The sequence below is a fragment of the Trichoplax adhaerens genome, genomic scaffold, assembly GCF_000150275.1.
Source record: "Trichoplax adhaerens TRIADscaffold_16 genomic scaffold, whole genome shotgun sequence".
NCBI classification, from domain to species: Eukaryota; Metazoa; Placozoa; class Uniplacotomia; order Trichoplacea; family Trichoplacidae; genus Trichoplax; species Trichoplax adhaerens.
In genome coordinates, this window is record NW_002060958.1 from 949,512 (window position 1) to 968,194 (window position 18,683).

General features: G+C 35.5%; 3 protein-coding genes across 3 annotated transcripts; 1 reads left to right on the plus strand and 2 right to left on the minus strand.

Moving 5' to 3' along the window:
- Positions 1 to 2,738: 2,738 nt before the first annotated feature.
- Positions 2,739 to 6,488, plus strand: TRIADDRAFT_60591 (uncharacterized protein; the record flags this gene model as incomplete). Its single annotated transcript, XM_002116519.1, has 8 exons — positions 2,739 to 2,757; positions 3,866 to 3,913; positions 4,940 to 4,983; positions 5,211 to 5,283; positions 5,462 to 5,538; positions 5,668 to 5,760; positions 5,988 to 6,187; positions 6,347 to 6,488. The coding sequence occupies 8 exons, from the start codon at positions 2,739 to 2,741 to the stop codon at positions 6,486 to 6,488; spliced, it is 696 nt and encodes a 231-aa protein (XP_002116555.1).
- Positions 6,489 to 7,111: 623 nt separating this feature from the next.
- Positions 7,112 to 9,428, minus strand: TRIADDRAFT_38294 (heat shock cognate protein 70; the record flags this gene model as incomplete). The annotated part of the gene is made up of 3 exons (XM_002116587.1): positions 7,112 to 8,893; positions 9,003 to 9,076; positions 9,224 to 9,428. 3 exons carry the CDS (start codon positions 9,426 to 9,428, stop codon positions 7,193 to 7,195), a joined length of 1,980 nt encoding a protein of 659 aa, XP_002116623.1. The 3' UTR covers positions 7,112 to 7,192.
- A 4,457-nt stretch (positions 9,429 to 13,885) lies between these two features.
- Positions 13,886 to 18,672, minus strand: TRIADDRAFT_31010 (uncharacterized protein; the record flags this gene model as incomplete). The annotated part of the gene is made up of 20 exons (XM_002116588.1): positions 13,886 to 14,002; positions 14,075 to 14,202; positions 14,288 to 14,452; positions 14,550 to 14,664; positions 14,728 to 14,819; positions 14,920 to 14,986; positions 15,072 to 15,119; positions 15,205 to 15,285; positions 15,385 to 15,459; positions 15,546 to 15,626; positions 15,716 to 15,823; positions 15,926 to 16,067; positions 16,228 to 16,369; positions 16,507 to 16,739; positions 16,812 to 16,875; positions 16,980 to 17,232; positions 17,345 to 17,507; positions 17,726 to 17,836; positions 18,134 to 18,277; positions 18,581 to 18,672. 20 exons carry the CDS (start codon positions 18,670 to 18,672, stop codon positions 13,886 to 13,888), a joined length of 2,421 nt encoding a protein of 806 aa, XP_002116624.1.
- Positions 18,673 to 18,683: the final 11 nt, after the last annotated feature.

An 18,683-nucleotide genomic window follows, 5' to 3' on the forward strand; every position in this document is an offset into this window, starting at 1 on the left:
CGTCTTGATACCATCATTTTCCCATTTTGTAGTTAAAGGTATGCTAAGACTTAGTAATCGATTATAACTATCCAACATAAAAGCCAGTTGCTTATTATCGTTTTCATGATCGCAACGAGACGAATAATCATGAATGATGTTATTTGCTGTTAATTTGACAATTTCGAATAATTCAATTAGTATAAATAAACTTTGAGTGAGTTGAAAAGATTTTAAGCATCTCGTCAATTCTTGACAAGCTTGTATAATTTGTTTCTGCTTACTGTAGATATTATTGATGGATAGTGTCTCAATAGGTAATTGTGATATTTCAATACTCAATCTAGATAGCGTTGTTACCGCAACAATTAAAGCTATCATAGACTTGTTAGTATTTTGTTTCGGTAGTAGCAATTTATTCAATTGTTTGATTAAATTAATGGCAGCTTGGCTATTACCGGCTAGGTAATGACAACACCAATAATTACTATAAAAGCTTAAGAGGCTTGATAAATTGACAAGTTGCCTTTGATCATCACACGTTAACCAAGCCATAAGCTGTTGTAACTGTTGGTTTGCCCAATTTTCAAAGTTACCATAGAAATTGGCAATGATTTGGTAATGATTGCAACATTTCTTATCAAATTTAAAAAGGTAAGAATGGCAACTACGAATCATTTTATCAACGATCCAATCTAATTGTTGGTTGGCAGCAATGGCGAGCATTAAGCTTAATTTTCGACATTTTAAGACTACAGCTTCTCGTTGATCAATATCCCACTTTTCAATTCGGAATGCACAACTCCATAATAATTGATGACCACTAATAAGTAATTTTTGATGCTCATCGTTATCTAAATCTTTCTTTTTCATTTTTTTATCAGTTAATTTATCATGCAATAACTTGATCCATACCAATGACTGGTTAACAAATTGTTTCTTTAATAGCTTATCCGACATACAATAGATTAATTTGCCCACTTTCAAGGAATCGACTGTGGTCAGTTGTTGTAGCTTGGATAAATACTGTAGAACAGTATGGGATATTTGGCAAATTGTTTCAACAGTGTCGAGGTCATGATTGTCTTGAGCTAAAATGTCCACTGATTTTTTGAGCATTTTCATTGCCATAATCACTTCCTGTTTTATAGACTTTGTATTCTTGTTTTGCTTGTGAATTTTATTCAATGCGGCTATATGATCCTATATTTATGAAGGAAGAGGATGAATCGTAATTGATTGAATGAGTTCGTATATCATTCATGAGCATGACTATTATCTAGGGAAGTGGCATCACACATAGACTGGAGTGGTTTTTTTATTAGCCCATGGATCACAACATCGAATTGCAATTTATTCCATTAATTCAAATAAATGAAGATGAAACGTATATATCGTATACAGTACTACTGCACCACCCACTAGCTATATCAGTGAGAGTTTCGATTGTGGCTAATCCTACTGTGTTGAGCAAGAGCGACTGAAGTATGAATCTGTCTTTCTTTCTTCCTCGTTGCAAATCCTACAGTATAAAATGGACAATCTGCTCTTTTTGTACACTTGCATGGCGTATGGCTATGTTTGTAGACTATTTTAGCATGATCTTAGTGGAAAAGTAGCAGTAAAAGGTTTTTATCCTAGCTGACGAGAACGCAGTCTAGTGTGCAGATCAAAACAACTTGGTTATTGCTTGTACTTGTGTGTCCTCATTGTATAGTATATTGTACACAATTGCATAACGAGATCGACAGGCTTTATATTGTACATAGAATGACCATTTAGTAACTGTACTTTGCTTGCAGTTTGTTGTTCTACAGTATTATAACTAATAAAAAGTAGAATGGTACTACTGCTAATGACCCAGTTGCAACGGTTTCAATTTTCAAAATGGAATGGTACATCGTTAACAAAAGTACTTGTCTATCCATTGAACAATAATATTATTACAGTGGCAATTTTACCTTAATCTTTGGTAAGATTTCATGGCAACTCGTTGCACTATATTGATCGATTAGATCCATTTTGATTGTATTGGGTAATTCTGCACTTTGACTAGATGGCCTTTTTTACTCAATGACCGCAAAGAATGAACTGTTGCTTTTTCTTCCTTGCTGTTGATATCCTCCACTGACAAAGCAGTTGTACCAATACCCAGTGGAAGCCCGTTGCAGTTCAATTTGAATGTTTTCTCGGTCTGTTCACTTCTGGACGACTTTTTGGAAGATATAAATTGGCAAAGGACCAAAGAAACTCTTCCAGGACAACTGGAAATGTTCCTTCACGACATGAAGGAAAAATGGCCAAGACGGAACTGACTGCAGTAGGATGACGGTATTGATACGTAGACGGTTGTGGGGCGAAGCTTGAAGGTATCGTACACCACTGCAGTTGACGCTCTTGAACGGTCACTTTTCCCTCATACAAAGTCAACAGTGGAAATCCATTGAAATATTTCTTTGTCCTGTGGTTGACTTGGATTTTGAATGACCCGCCTTCATTTCAAAAACGGTTCACCCCCAGCGGTACTACAACCGCAAAGCCAGTCAGCACCAGTGATACGATTGCTGTCATGGTTGTACTGTACAGTGTACAGTACAGGACGTATCGTAGGGTGTGTACTGTACACTGTAACTTTCAACGCCATTATGGTTGACTGTACTGTAGCAGTCCAGAGCAGCGCGGTATACTGTACAGTACAGTAGATCCATCGATCGCTCGTCTCAGTCTGCCAAACGCTCAAGGACCAAATTCAAGCCATCATGGCAACTGCACCTCCATGTAAGTGCTACATAAAGTACAAGATAATCTTGCTCTTGACAAATGCTACATAAAGTACAAGATAATCTTGCTCTTGACAAATGCTACATAAAGTACAAGATAATCTTGCTCTTGACAAGTGCTACATAACGTACAAGATAATCTTGCTCTTGACAAGTGCCACATAAAGTACAAGATAATCTTACTCTGGACAACTGCTACATACAGTAAAGTACAAGATAACCTTGCTCTTGACTAGTGCTACATAAAGTACAAGATAATCTTGCTCTGGACAAGTGCTACATACAGTAAAGTACAAGATAACCTTGCTCTTGACTAGTGCTACATAAAGTACAAGATAATCTTGCTCTCGACAAGTGCTACATAAAGTACAAGATAATTTTACTCTTGACAAGTGATACATAATCTTGCTCTTGAAAAGTGCTACATAAAGTACAAGATAATCTTGCTCTTAATAAGTGATACATAAAGTACAAGATAATCTTGCTCTGGACAAGTGCTACATAAAGTACACGATAATCCTACTCTTGACAAGTGCTACATAAAGTACAAGATAATCCTGCTCTTAACGGATAACTACTGATTAATTGCGCCTAATGAATGTGTACAGTATCAAATTATCCGCCTGTACTGTTAAGGCGACTCATGCACCTCAAGAAATTGTTAGTCATCATGTCGTATGGTACTATTGTACCATACGACTACGACGCATTCATCAGCTAGTCAACTTTGAATCGACATCACACGATAATACTACTACCGGACTTCAAGCAAGGATAAGTTGGATAATTTACAATTAAAAACAAGGATAAATTTCAAGATATTAAAGTAAATATCTATGCTACTGTATTACAATAGCATGATAGCATTCTTGGGTGGTAGCAGTGAAACGCCTGCTAAATACCACGCCTAGGATCGTTTCGTAATACATGATCAGATCTTTGCAACGTTATACTGTAGTCTCAAACCATTCGCGCTAACTTATTATTGCACTGGTTCAGTTACTATTTCTATCCTATATATATATATCAGTATATTTTCGATTTCATTGATGATATTAATCTACATTAATGGTACTTTTTCATTTATTTATAATTTACTATTTCAGCTGATGAAGCATGGACCAAAAGCATCGAATTATATTGTAAACCATCAGGTATTCTCAAAGTGCAAATGTCACATACGCGTATAGCAAATAATCCACTACAGTGTATCTTTGCTAAATTCATCCTCTACTTAATATGTGCCTCCTTCTAAAGTTCAATATCAAAATTTTTTTAAAACAATATCACAAACTTTCTTCTCTTGTTAAAATTCCAATAAATAAAAATCCTGTATATGCCATGTCATCGCAGATGTAGTTACAATTTCGGCCCTGATGATTGCAAGTTACCCACAATATAACTATCAAGATACGTCAATCACCAATTAATGATGTACTTGTGCGTAAAAGTTGGTTCTTTTCACATTTTTATAGTGCATGCAATTATATCACTTCCATCCACTCGGAGCAGACACTGATTATTTTTGATCCTAGACATCCTCCCTACAATTACCATCATTACTCTACATCATGGACGAGAACTATAGACGATCCGTTACAATTTAAGAGTAGAAATAAAATGTGACGTAAATATAACTTGAACTGCAAGAATTAGACTCAGAATGGACCTATAACTGCCAATTGTGCTAATGCAATGTCATCTAATATTAGAAACGTAGCTAAGAATAGAATAACTTACGTTGTAGCTAAGATATTGGTATTACTTTCCTTACAGTATAGATAACTTTGCTTCTCCTGGAAATAACATCGAAATTTTAGCATAGAACGTTATGTTGTATAACATGTATCCGATATTAAATCTACGCAGTATCCTCGTATCAATATAGTCTTGCAATCATCATAAACAGTGACAATGTTGACGCGATTCATTCAGATATTTTCGAGCGCATTAAAATTCTTTACTACAGCTTCACTGATAGTCTCTTCAAGTAATACAAGTAATTACAATTCATCATATTGTTACCCATCCCTTTCTTGTAATCAACTATTTTCAAACTCTTACCAGCTAATACTGTACTGTATTATGCAGCCGCTTTAAATCGAGAATGATGAGCATAAATTCAACTAAAGTCTTTACGTATTGAATGATAACAACATATATCTTCTACATTGGCATAGATGAAGAACTTTTATATGAAAAAGGAGAGAAACTTGCTGTTAAGGTTGGACACAATTGAAATTGTAGATTCCTTTGCTGTTATAGTGTGTCCTTTCAATAAAATTCGATAATGTGGAACGTTTTAACTTAGACGTTAAAATTTGACCTATTCAAAACTAGATATAACTTCTTACTTTAATGAAATTAATCACTGATAAACTTGTAATATATCAATCGTGCGAAGTCCTATTCCAGAAATAACCGTTAACAATTTACTAATTGTAATAATAGGCTTATCTGGCTATTTCTCGACTTGAATATTCCGTACATGTTAGATCTAATACGGAATTTATGTCTCCTTCAGGTACAATTGATTATTAGTACAATTGTTAGATATGTTTCACTACGATCCATCTGGTCATGTACTTGCAATGAAATTAGCTATTTATGCATATAATGAAATAATTTTATAATATACGGTACCATAGCAGGGTCAGTAACTGCCGTATTGCTAGTATTTTAAGACTTGACATTTGTGCTAGGTGTTGTCCCTATAATCCGTGTCCCACCACTCTTCTTTTGCGGATTTAATGCCATAGCCAACTTTATCGAGCTAAAGGTATCATTATCATCATGTATCCGGCATTAAGCTAGCGCTGGTAGTCTCATCGTTTATGTAATTATCAGATAGTCACTGGATACGAATACTGTGCGTACTAATATTTGAATTTTCTTTTAACTTGTATAGGAACGCTCCGCTAGTAGCCTTTTAGATTCGCAGACAACAGCTGACATGAAAGCTTATATATCGTTAATACAAGATAAACTATTACCGGCAGAGGTATGCAAAGTGTAGCCAAATTTCTAATCAGAGTTTCAGCCATCCTAATCATAGCGTACTAACAATTTACTCTATGTCACTATTTGACTGTAGATGTGCATTACATGGGGAAACGATGATAATTATGCAAATGTAAATTCCTAGTTTGAAATAACGATTACGTTATTACAACAGATATTGTTCATACAAAAATGGTCGTTAACAAAATTCTTTCTACCCGTTTACAGCTGACTAAACACAAATATGGTGATAATCTACCGTCTCCGCTCAATCAGATTATACCTTGGCTGAAAAGGCAATCAATTATTCGCTCTTTAAGAAATCGAGAATTACCTATTGTCTATAGTGATGCCAAATCAACGATCAAACAAGTTCTACAAGCATTGTCAAATCGCTTAGGAACAAGTCTTCGCTTTTTTGACGATAGGTGATGATTATGTTCCACAGTATCACAGATATGAATCAATGTTTACGTACTGTACTGTAGTTCCGATAGATAAGCAAATTATACTCTATATAAATCTTTTGTGAATGCCTGTTACATGGAATCTCACGGAAAGGTAACTGAGTTTTTTATTATATTTAGACTTACAGAATTGGACGCTTTAGCTTATGGTCATCTAAAATCTATCCAGGATTGTGATTTATTAGAAATAAGAAATCTTCTAACGGACTATCCGAATCTTGTAGTATTTTGTAATAATTTCCCAGTTATGAACAATCTGTAAATCTTTATTGCGCATTAATAAATTAATTATATGATAACATCTAACGGCTGTTTATTGCGATTGATTTCGATTAGTTTGACTGGAAAAATCAGTCATTTAAAATTAAGATATCATTTGAACAACTAAACTTGGTGGTGGTCGCCCGATAGTACTGTACAATACAGGACAAATTTTTAAGAATAAACTGTCATGGATTACATAAATATTATATTTTATAAGATTAAAAGAATATTGTACAGTACTTGAGAAATAGCCACTACAAGGATTACTTTAAGCACCACGACAGCACAATATACTGCAGTACATAAACTGTACTAGCTAGCTTCTGTTCGTATTTCTACTTAAAGTTGTAATAATCTTACTAACCCTTAATCTTAAATCCAATTACATGCACTGATTCACGTACAATACAACTTAAGCGTACGTGAGCTATATGCGTATTCGTACAATTCATAAACTTACGGCAGTCCGTAACTGGTCTACGATCCAGATACCTTACGTGTAGGGTAATTAAATACTACAAACTATTACAGTTAACCATACTATTAAGGATGTTAACAATAATTTCTAAGTATCCTGTATCTACTACATCTTCATACCATACCATTATAACGGAAATTGGAGCAATAAAACTTTTATTCAAACATTTAATAAATTTTTATTGATATTAATCTACGTAAGGCTTGAATTTTACTTTACAAATTTTAATCTACTTCTTCAATTGTTGGACCCCCACTACCAGAGCCACCGCTTGGTGGAGCACCACCGCCGGGCATACCACCGGGCATACCACCAGGCATACCACCAGGCATACCACCAGGCATACCACCGGGCGCACCACCAGCAGCTTGATACAGTTTTGTAATGATAGGCGCACAAACTTTTTCAAGCTCTTTCTGTTGATATTCAAATTCGTCTTTTTCGGCAGTTTGATTCTTATCCAACCAATCCAAAGCTTCCGTGCATTTATCCAAAATGACTTTCTTGTCATCGTCACTAATTTTATCTTTAACTTTATCGTCTTCAACTGTGCTCTTCATATTGTAAGCATAGCTCTCCAAACTATTCTTTGAAGAAATTTTATCGCGTTGTTTATCATCCTCAGCTTTGTATTGTTCCGCTTCGTTCACCATGCGTTCGATATCGTCTTTAGATAATCGGCCTTTATCGTTAGTAATCGTGATTTTGTTTTCTTTACCTGTACTCTTTTCAACAGCTGAAACGTTCAATATACCATTTGCATCAATGTCGAATGTAACTTCAATTTGAGGTACACCTCGTGGAGCTGGAGGGATGCCACTTAACTCGAATTTTCCGAGTGAATTATTATCCTTTGTCATTGCACGTTCCCCTTCATACACCTGAATCAAGACACCTGGCTGATTATCAGCGTAAGTGGTAAAAGTTTGAGTCTGCTTGGTAGGAATAGTAGTATTACGCTTAATTAAAGCCGTCATCACGCCACCGGCCGTTTCGATACCGAGTGACAAGGGAGCAACATCAAGTAATAACAGATCTTGGACATCTTCACTCTTGTCACCACTTAATATAGCCGCTTGAACTGCAGCGCCGTATGCAACGGCTTCATCAGGATTGATGGATTTATTTAGTTCTTTGCCGTTAAAGAAATCTTGCAACAACTTTTGGATCTTGGGGATACGTGTAGAACCACCTACAAGAACGATATCATGGATTGATGATTTATCCATTTTAGCATCGCGTATCGCCTTCTCTACAGGTTGCGTAGTGCTTCGGAAAAGATCGCCATTTAATTCTTCAAAACGAGCTCTTGTAATACTAGTGTAGAAATCGATACCCTCAAATAGCGAATCAATTTCAATACTGGCTTGAGTGACTGAAGACAATGTTCTCTTTGCTCTTTCACAAGCTGTTCTTAGACGACGGACAGAGCGCTTGTTTCCGCTTATATCCTTCTTATACTTGCGTTTAAATTCGCCCATAAAGAAGTTGACCATATTATTATCAAAATCTTCACCACCAAGATGAGTGTCTCCAGCTGTCGATTTTACCTCAAAGATACCATCTTCAATTGTTAAAATGGATACATCAAAAGTGCCACCACCAAGATCGAAGATAAGAACGTTTCGTTCTCCTCCAACTTTCTTATCTAAACCGTAGGCAATAGCAGCTGCTGTAGGTTCATTAATAATACGCATAACATTCAAACCAGCGATGGTGCCAGCATCTTTAGTAGCTTGTCGTTGAGAATCGTTAAAGTAGGCAGGTACCGTAACAACAGCATCAGTGACGCTTTTACCGAGATACGCTTCAGCAGTATCTTTCATTTTATTCAATACCATGGAGGATATTTCCTCCGGGTAAAAAGTTTTCGTTTCACCTTTATATTCAACAGAAATTTTTGGTCGAGTGCCCTCATCAATGACCTAACAAATTGAAGCAATTTACGTTTAATAGTAGATACAAGAAAAATTTTCTTATGAAATGCATGAATTATTTCATACTATAATGCAAGTTCTATAAATAACTTCTTACATTGAAGGGCCACAGCTTCATGTCGGATTGGACAGGGCCATCTTTAAATTTACGTCCAATTAAACGTTTGGCATCTAAAAATTGGTATAATTTGTTAAAACTATGCATCAAGTACTGTTGGTCGAATAAGATTCTTGAATATTGCTTAATTAAAAGCATGTGGTCATTGTATTGTATTGTACTGTAGTATAGTATGTTTTAAGTTTACGCGATGAACTTACCAAAGACAGTATTTGTAGGGTTCATTGCTACTTGATTTTTGGCGGCATCACCAATGAGACGCTCAGAGTCATTGAAAGCTACATAGCTTGGTGTTGTTCTGTTACCTTGATCATTTGCGATAATTTCGACTTTTCCATGCTGAAAGATTCCAACACAGGAATACGTCGTACCCAAATCAATCCCAACCGCTGGACCTTTACTCATGATGCTATTACAAATAAAGTAAGCATAGTTTAAGACCCTGTACTATCGTCACGAGCACGTCAAGCATTTTTGATTAGTGATTCTAAGCAGATATTACTCGCTTATTCATTTAGATAGTCTAAAATGATGGACTTTCAATCCATTATAGAAAAATTTTAAATTTCATGTCAATAAGCTTGCACTACTCATAATTCGCTAATAGTGCGAACGGTGATTACCGCAATTCTAAATGCGGTCTACAGTTTTTGATTGAAGAGACCGAAGCATACGCTCCGCGCCGACAGTGTTACAGTAGAATTACAGTTCAAATGTTGTAACTCAATTTGACTCCGATCCAAAATCATACAACATGTATTGTATCAAAGCCAATTGGAACGTGGTATTAGTCGACTACATTAAATCCAGTGTCAAAGCACGTGCTATAGAACGGGAGCGGGCTCTTGTCATTTATACGGTAACGTACTGTACGATGTGTAATTGTTCTTATGGAATCATTCTTTTATTAATGCAAGGTCACGCTGTTGACTATGACGTCAACCCCTTTTAAGTGACAGCATGCAGTCATTGGTAAAATGAACAAAATCAATTATACTGTACACTATACAGTACAATACAGTACATACCGTACTGTATACTGAAGAAGAAGTGTAACAGTAGTGCGTAAAGTAATTCCATTGAAATTCTGAATTTGAAGAGTAAGTTATGGAAACTACTGGAAGCAGAGTAAGAAATTTTAAAATTTTATCGCTGCAAAAATTGATAAGTTGGCAAGTAGTTGCACTAAACGAATTCAACCCCAAAGTTTTAGAATTATCTTAATTCATGAATACTACAGAATCTCCACTAGAGATTCATTTACTGTTCAGTACCGTAGACATCCTTGCTTTAGCCATGCTTTCGAAAAAATGAATCATTCCTACTTACAACAATTCACTTCTACTAGCTACGGCATAACTATAATTGAATAAAGGCTTTCATTAAGTTAAAGTGAGCATAGATCATTGGTATGTCGCTAAAAAGCCACCTTTAACTTCCTAGATGCAGTTGTCTTTTGTCAAGCATGAAATTTCAATCTACACATTTTCCTTCAATTCCGCATGTTATTTAACGTGCAAGATGCATTATCGTAAGTTTGTACATATTTTCAATCAATACCATTCATATCGAGTATATAACAAACAGACTAAGCTACCAACTTACATATTCGGTAGGTTTTTTCAAAACGTTGAAGCAGAAGATTTCGTATTTCCTCAGAGGACACTGTACGTGGTCTCTAGGTAGTGCTGTCTACTGACAATTATTAGCAAAGAATGAGTGAATAGTCCTACACTACTTTTATACTGTACTGTACGGTACTGCACCACAATTGCGATCGAAGATTCTAGAAGCATTTGAATTTAATAATAACCCAGTCATAAAAGTAATTTTCGTTTTTCCATAAGTTTCTATACTGTACTGTACACTTCTAAATTAATACTGTACAGTACAGTGTATGTACAGTATAGTGTACTGTACTGTACACTATACACTATATATACAGTGCTACTAAATGAGTAATTCATTAATTCATTAATTATTTTATTTTAAAGTGGTTGACTGGTAGGTAGTCCATCGCTGTCCATGCCTACCGTCTGAATAGACGTGATACTCTAGGCCTAGTCGCCTAGACGCCTAGTCCATAACAACCACAGAACATTTCGAGCATAGCGAGTTACGGTAGCACTCTACTATACCGCAGAGTCACGAGATGAACCCGGATGCGTGCAGGTATGGTGCAGGCTAGTACAGCATAGCACCGCGTTTTCTAGATAATTCTTCCGTTCTTTACACAGTAGAATCTTGTATTAAAAATGCTGACAAGCATCTACCCGCCTTCGTAGACTAATTAATTATTCAATATTACTGTACTTTAATATATTAACTGGGTCTAAAAAAGGCCAGGATCAAGCCGAGCCGATTATATCATCCAAAGAGTAGCAAGTGTATGGACGATAAAATGTTCTAATTGGTATCATAATCACCATTTTTATTGCTACCAGTCCAAAAATAAAAATGGTTCGACATCATCAAGTTAAATGACTGTACTATATATCTCTATACAGTACTTGGCATGGTTCGACCACCTTTTAACGTATCGGACAGTTTACCGAAAAAAGCCCTTGTCGCAATCCAGTACAGTGTACAGTACAGTACTAAAAAATTGCACGCCCGATTACCTGTACTGTACACTGTACACTGTACAGTACAGTACAGTACAGGACGACAGTACCACGTATTGTACTGTACACTGTACACTGTACACGACGACAGTACCACGTACTGTACCATGGCATCGCTGGCAGTGTCTAATAACATACTTGATTTTTGAGTAATGTACTCAAGTCTTGAGGATTTTATAGCAATCTGGCTGTAAAATTGAATTGAATTACGCTATTACATCATTTAGCTGATCTCAATCACTTAGTTCTTTCGAAATTTTCTCTCACACCTCGAATTTTTTCACAGATATAGCATTGAATAGACTGTACTTAGACGACAACAAAGTGAAAAATTTGATAAAGAAATATTAAATTGAAAGGAAGCGATGGAAACCAACGATAAAAGTGCTGCTGTGAAGTCGATGAAATCCTCGCGCATGGACGAGTTTAGATCCAGAGGTACGGCAGACCTTGAAGGACTCAGAAAATTTCGAGGCAGAAATTTCACTATCCTAGGCATACTAACTGCCTCAGTGATTGGTGTTTGTATCCTTATCATCCAACCCATGCTCATGATTTACTATCACTATTCATAATTTAAGTCGAGTGCGTCCTGATGGTTATGTCTTTACTGCAATGCTTTGTCCACTTCACAGTTAGTAAAATTCAATTTTGTTATTACTTATTGCGTAAAAATACGGAGGATAGCACTTTCAACTGTACAGAATAGAAATCTATTTGGACATTTTGAACTCTCTGGAGGTGCCTGTCTAGGGACTGTTACTGACATGCAGTAGGTATGCATGTATGTACTGTACAGTTTATACGCGTATACTGAATTTGGTAAGATTAAATTTAGTTCTGTAGCGCACAACATACAATAATGCAGTACATATTATGCATTCGCATGACATGGAATCAATTATTGTATCCATATTAAGCCATCAGATACAAAGATAAACACCGTAAATCAGGTAAAGTACTCTAAGAAATAGAGTTATTTCATGTAATGAAAACAGTTTGACCAAGCAGTTACAGTGAAAGGTCCTGCAACATCATAATAATATTAACACAACACTAACTGTATGTCTATATTCGCGTATACACAGCACCGGCATACTGCAACGAATTATATGTATATATATAAATAATAATTAATAATAACTCTTTCAACATGATGAATGAGTAAAGTTAATGTCTATAAGTTAAATGCCTTAACTGTTGCTGTATTTTATTGCTCATCTGTTTGAACTAAGATGGATACACTATTTGGGCAACTAAGCAAGAAGATTTCTTAGATACAATTCCAGATTCTAGATCAAAGAAACCTCAATAGTTGATACTACCGTAGTTGGTACCATATGATATATCGCTATGGTTGGTATTTGATTGGTTTTGATATGGATTGCAAATGCGCGTGACCGACATAAGTAAAATTTGTATAATAGTCGGTTTCAGTAAATTACGCTGTACTATTATAGTGTAAAAAATGTTTAATCGACATTGCGCGATGGATTTGTTTACGGTCTACCAAGCTGCTATTTCCTGTATGAGTGCATTAGCGTACGAACAAGACGGTAATCATAATAACCATCAAAGAGTGAAAAGACTCACAAGTTATGACTCTTATTAATTATTGTTGCTTAATTGGTTATTTGTTATTGCCATTGAACTATTTTGTCATCACATCTATCGTGTAACTGTTGAGAACTTCACTTTATTACTTACAAGATCGTGTAAACTCTCTTAAATGAAGCATTTTAATAGCTACATATCAGCCTAGACTATAATCTAGACTGGAAGCACTGCATTAAATTGTATTTATGCAAGAAAGACTCATTCGTGATCCGATAGAATCTGGGCAATGATTCAAACTGTGATGATTGCTTGAACTGTCTCTGCCCGAACAAGAATAACACTAGAATAGTATGATTATTTTACAATATAGTAAACATAGTCAATGAGCATTTCAGATACTGTACTGTATTGTGCAAAATATCATACTGTACATATTACAGTACGTCTGAAAGAGTGAATATTACATGTAGTGCAACGAAGCCAAGAAATATTAAAATAGAACAACTCATAGCTAATTAAAATACTCGTAGTAAATATCAGATAAAGAATTCAAAATATTTAGTTATCCATGATCCCAGGAGCTATCTTTCTACTGAACAGAACAGATATCTTCATTTTACTTAAAAATTTACAACTTAGCCATTTAAGACATTAATGCCCATTCCTTGACAATAACCAAATTTAATATTCATCAATAGCGTAATTAGGATGTACAACAACGTAAGGATCTTGCGAATCTGGCTTCTCGGTGTCTCCGGATTCCAATCCAGGCTCTTTGAGAGCTATAAGAACTCCATCCTGCGTTAAACGAAACAGAACTATTAGTAAACAGAACCATGCGTCACTGATGTATTATTATCATCAACTAACATAATTGATTAATCGATCGATCACTCGTTCAACTAAAATCTTCTTCTGAGCTAGTTCTTCTTCGGTATCAATTTCGCTTTCGATTTCCTTCAAGTACCAGTTAACAACATCGCTAATTCGTAACCCACCTAATTCCAATATATCGAAAATATTGAAACGATTTACGTATACTCGAACACCCGAAGGGCTGTAACGAATGTCCAGTAAGATTACCTTCATCTGTTTGCTTTTCCTCTTCTTGCCTCATATGTAAGGCAAGTAAGTTTGCAACTTGTCTATACTGCTCGAAAGAAATCTTTAAAGGTTGCTTTGTCATGCCTTTATCGCTTTCTGGAGATTTAGGGTCAGTAACAGTCTCCTTATCCTCAGCATTCTCAACTGATAACGATAAATCAATCCATAAAGTAAATATCCCCGATACGAATTAGATCGTAAAACAAGTAAAAGGAAGCAGAGAAGACTATTTCTATAGTACCTTGGGATAATCCCATTTCATCGCGTTCTTCATCAAATTCAACGTCAGGTACTTCAACGCGAATGATAGATTTATTTATGAGGCGGAAAGCTTCTTTGACATGCTTCGGTTGAACCTATCATGAAATAATTGGGCTTAAAATCACTCAAAATCTTCATTATATGAGCAATTAACATACCTCATCTTGACAATACATGCGAGCCATTGCCTCAGATAAACGTATCATGCTCTCTAGCTGTCTAACCGTCACTCTCCAAGCAGATTTAGTCGCTACGAATGAAGATGATATAAAAGTGATCACATGCGCTATAAAAGTGATACAAAATTTTATCGCTAAGAAAGCAGCTAAAAAGAATTCAGCAAGACATACCACCACTATCTCGCTGCCTCAATCTTCTATATTGTTCTACTAAAAACTCTTGACTTTCTTTGTTTAGCTACAAATCCGTTATATGTTAGAAGACAGATAGATAAATTACATAGCAACAACTTTTGCGTACTGAGCTAGTAGGTAAAATTCACCTTAGGCTTAAATTGTTTTGCAAATAGCATGTATCGGCGAATATCGTCCTAAATAGATTGACACCAAATTAAATTAATCAAACAATCAAAGTACTAATGATGTATCAGTGTGTTATGTATGTATATGGCTTACGAGAGAGTAAATCCGATCAATAGACTCCTTCCTGCGACTATGAAGATCTACAATTCTTCTGGCAATTGCATAATCAGTGACCTACCCGGTTGTAAAGTTAATTTAGTGTCAAAACTACAGCATCTTGTTGCGAGTTATTAGCTATAAATATGATATTACATTTAAGTTATATCAACAAACCTCATTGCATTCATCAACAAGGATGAAAAAAAGATCAAAGCGGGACATAATGGGAGCACTCAATGAGATATTTTGCTGCAATGAAAGGAAAATATTCTACTTATCGATAATGCTAGAAACGATACAATTTCTTGTCAGCAAGCAATGACTCATTAATTTACCCTTAGTGACTTGCTACGATCATAACATCCTCCTATAGGATTTGCCGCAGCTAAAATGGATGTACGTGCATTCAAAGTTGCCTATCGATAATGAAACGATTAATCACCAGCTATAAATTATCGTTTTGTATTGTACATTATACAACAAATGGATATCTTGCAATAATTACCTTTACACCGGCTTTAGTTATTGAAATTGTTTGTTGTTCCATAGCTTCATGAATTGCAACTTGATCGCGCAAATCCATTTTGTCGAATTCATCAATACAACATACACCCTAATAGTAATATTAGTACGCCATTCATTGAACTAATCCTCTAATTTCATCAAACCGGCTTTAAAAACAAGTTATACTGGTTTAAATCTTAAAAAGACTTACGTTATCTGCTAACATTAAGGCTCCAGCTTCAATAACAAATTCTCTAGAATCCTCGTCTTTTACAACCGCTGCAGTCAAACCAGCAGCTGTGGAAGCTTTGCCACTTGTATAAACTGCTCTTGGACTATATTCTTCCACAAATCTAATATTATGGAATGATAGCAAACAGTAAGTATGGTACAAGTTAAAAGTATGCAATTTATGACTGCTAATCTGTATAATTAATTACCAAGAAAGTAATCCTACGATAGTAGTATAGCATGCGTAAATACCAATATACGCGTACGACACAAATAACTTACTTTAGAAATTGACTTTTAGCTGTGCTCGGATCTCCAACTAAGCATACGTTGACATCCCCACGTAAACTAGTGCCTTCTTTGGTTGTTTTCGGTACACCTCCAAATAACATTAGCAAAATTCCTCGTTTCACCTCGTCTTGTCCTACAGTAACATGTATCATACTATTACATGCTCTGTTTTTGTAATTGCAACTCATGTCGTCGTTGTTACAGCATCAATTAATACAATATTAAATTATAATTACAATAGTCATTAAAATAATTTCATAGAACTAGTACCATGAATTGTAGGGAATAAACTAGTAATAAGATTCTGATAGAGATTTTTGTCGGAGCTCATTTCATAAACTTTTTGCCATTCGTGCTCTGTCATTTGTTTCTTGATCCTCTCAGCAGTCATTTCATCTCCTAGAGCATCCCGTCCACTAAACTTTGCATCTACCGGAGTAACATTGCATGCTAGAAACGAAAGTTTGTAGGATAGCTCGCGTACGCCTAATGATTTTAAGCCACTAAAGTTGCAAAGGAAAAAATAAATATACTTCAATATGACAACTCACTTAGAAAGTAAATTTTGAACCCACCTTACGCCATCATTGTTATAACCATCATTAGTTCGCCTTTTTGAAGCAGGCTCTGAAGTTGTACCTATTAGCGTTCAAAGTTGTTTGTAATAGTTTAATTGTGCTGTTTGAAAATATTTCGTAACACCGCAATTAAGTATGAAGTAACATTAAAGTTGAAATACTGACCAGGTGTTCTCAACTGAGAAACATCCGGCACTACAATTAAGGTTCCGGTAATATCGCATTTATCACCAGCTTGCGCTTGTTCAACAGCTTCAGCTCTTAAAATCACTTCCATACTTCTAGGTATGCTGCCTCGGGGAAGCTCTTCTTGGGTCTCTTGGATTCGTATTTTTTGAAAGTCGACAAAAATTGATTTATCGACATCTAACATAAATTTTGAACGATTTTGGCAGGCAGGATTCCTACAAACCACAGGCTGTAAAGAAAAGGAGTATCAAGAAATCTGTCACGGTCTACTTTTGATAATTTTAATTACTGAAATAGATTACCACTATCATCCATTTTATTACAACGATTTTATTCATTACCTGAGTGAACTTCATTTGCTGTTCGACATCTTTGATGACAGCTTGACATTCAAGACATATAAAAGTCCCATTTATTAGCTCAGGATGGACAGGATGAGTACGAACAACTTGGCCTCTGATTTTGAGCAAACTGCCAATTTTTTGAGTGGTCATCTCACGTACCCTTAATTATTTTGTTACAACGCACAGTCAATAATCCAGTTATTGTAAGGCATTGAATTTTTATCGTCCAAAAAGGCTTCTAGGATGGATTAAATTTATGCTATACCGTACTGTATTACTGCATTAGTTGTCACGATAAATGAAGATTATGTATCCTGTTATTTCTACTCCAGGATTTTAGTGTCATATTTCCTGCACGATGTATTGCTAGTGACTTACTTGTGTCGAGTATCAAAGTCAGCAAAACTGATGAAAAATTCTTTTTCTTGGGGTATCTTGTCTTGTTCTTGAGTGCATTTTCTTACAGCTCGACATAAATAAGGAAAAACTCTATATACGAGAATGTATGACGATTGATACAAAATATTCAATAAGTAGCAATAATTCTACAGGTCACGAACAATACAGTACATTGATGCGTGCTAGACGTGTATTGATCTGTATCCAACTAGCTGGAAGGGGAAATTAGCATTTACGACATGAATGTATGCGTAGGCAACAAGTACGATAACTGAGGTGATATCATTGGAATATATGCGTATCATCATGTGGTTATGCAGTATACGACATTGATTAGAGTTGGATTATTTTTTTGGCGTGTTATGGTGTAAATTGTGATGACTATACCTGTAATATTCTTGCTGTATCGTCACCGCCAAGTCGGAGTCAAAGTTTTCAACATCTTTAAAGCTAACTGTTAGTGTATTACGTTCAGGTCGAACTAATTGAGCTACATCAGCGTAATACTTTGGAGTTCCATCAGCTTCGTACCTGGTCAATGAAAGGAGTAAATCACTTTTATTATTGCCCTCAACCGCTGTATAGGAAAATGTTGAAGTACTGTACAATATCAAGTATAAACAATGCTGCATCCACTACAGTACTGTATATCGCTATTGTGTAGGTAAAGTGAGTTTTTTGCATATCATGCAGTTTAATCTCTACTGTCTATGAAATTGAAAATCAAAGTTTTGGGGAGTAACATGTCATTGAAGTAAAATTTCATATTGATGACACAAACATTGTATGTCATTAGTATTGGTATGATAACGTTAGCATTGTATTCAATTTTACCGTGTCAAGAATTCATAAAATGATAACTGGCATTTTTCTCCAAGGTTGTCAATAGCACGGCCGGTATTAACAGTTTGAGCAAACACATCCATGTTGTTCAATA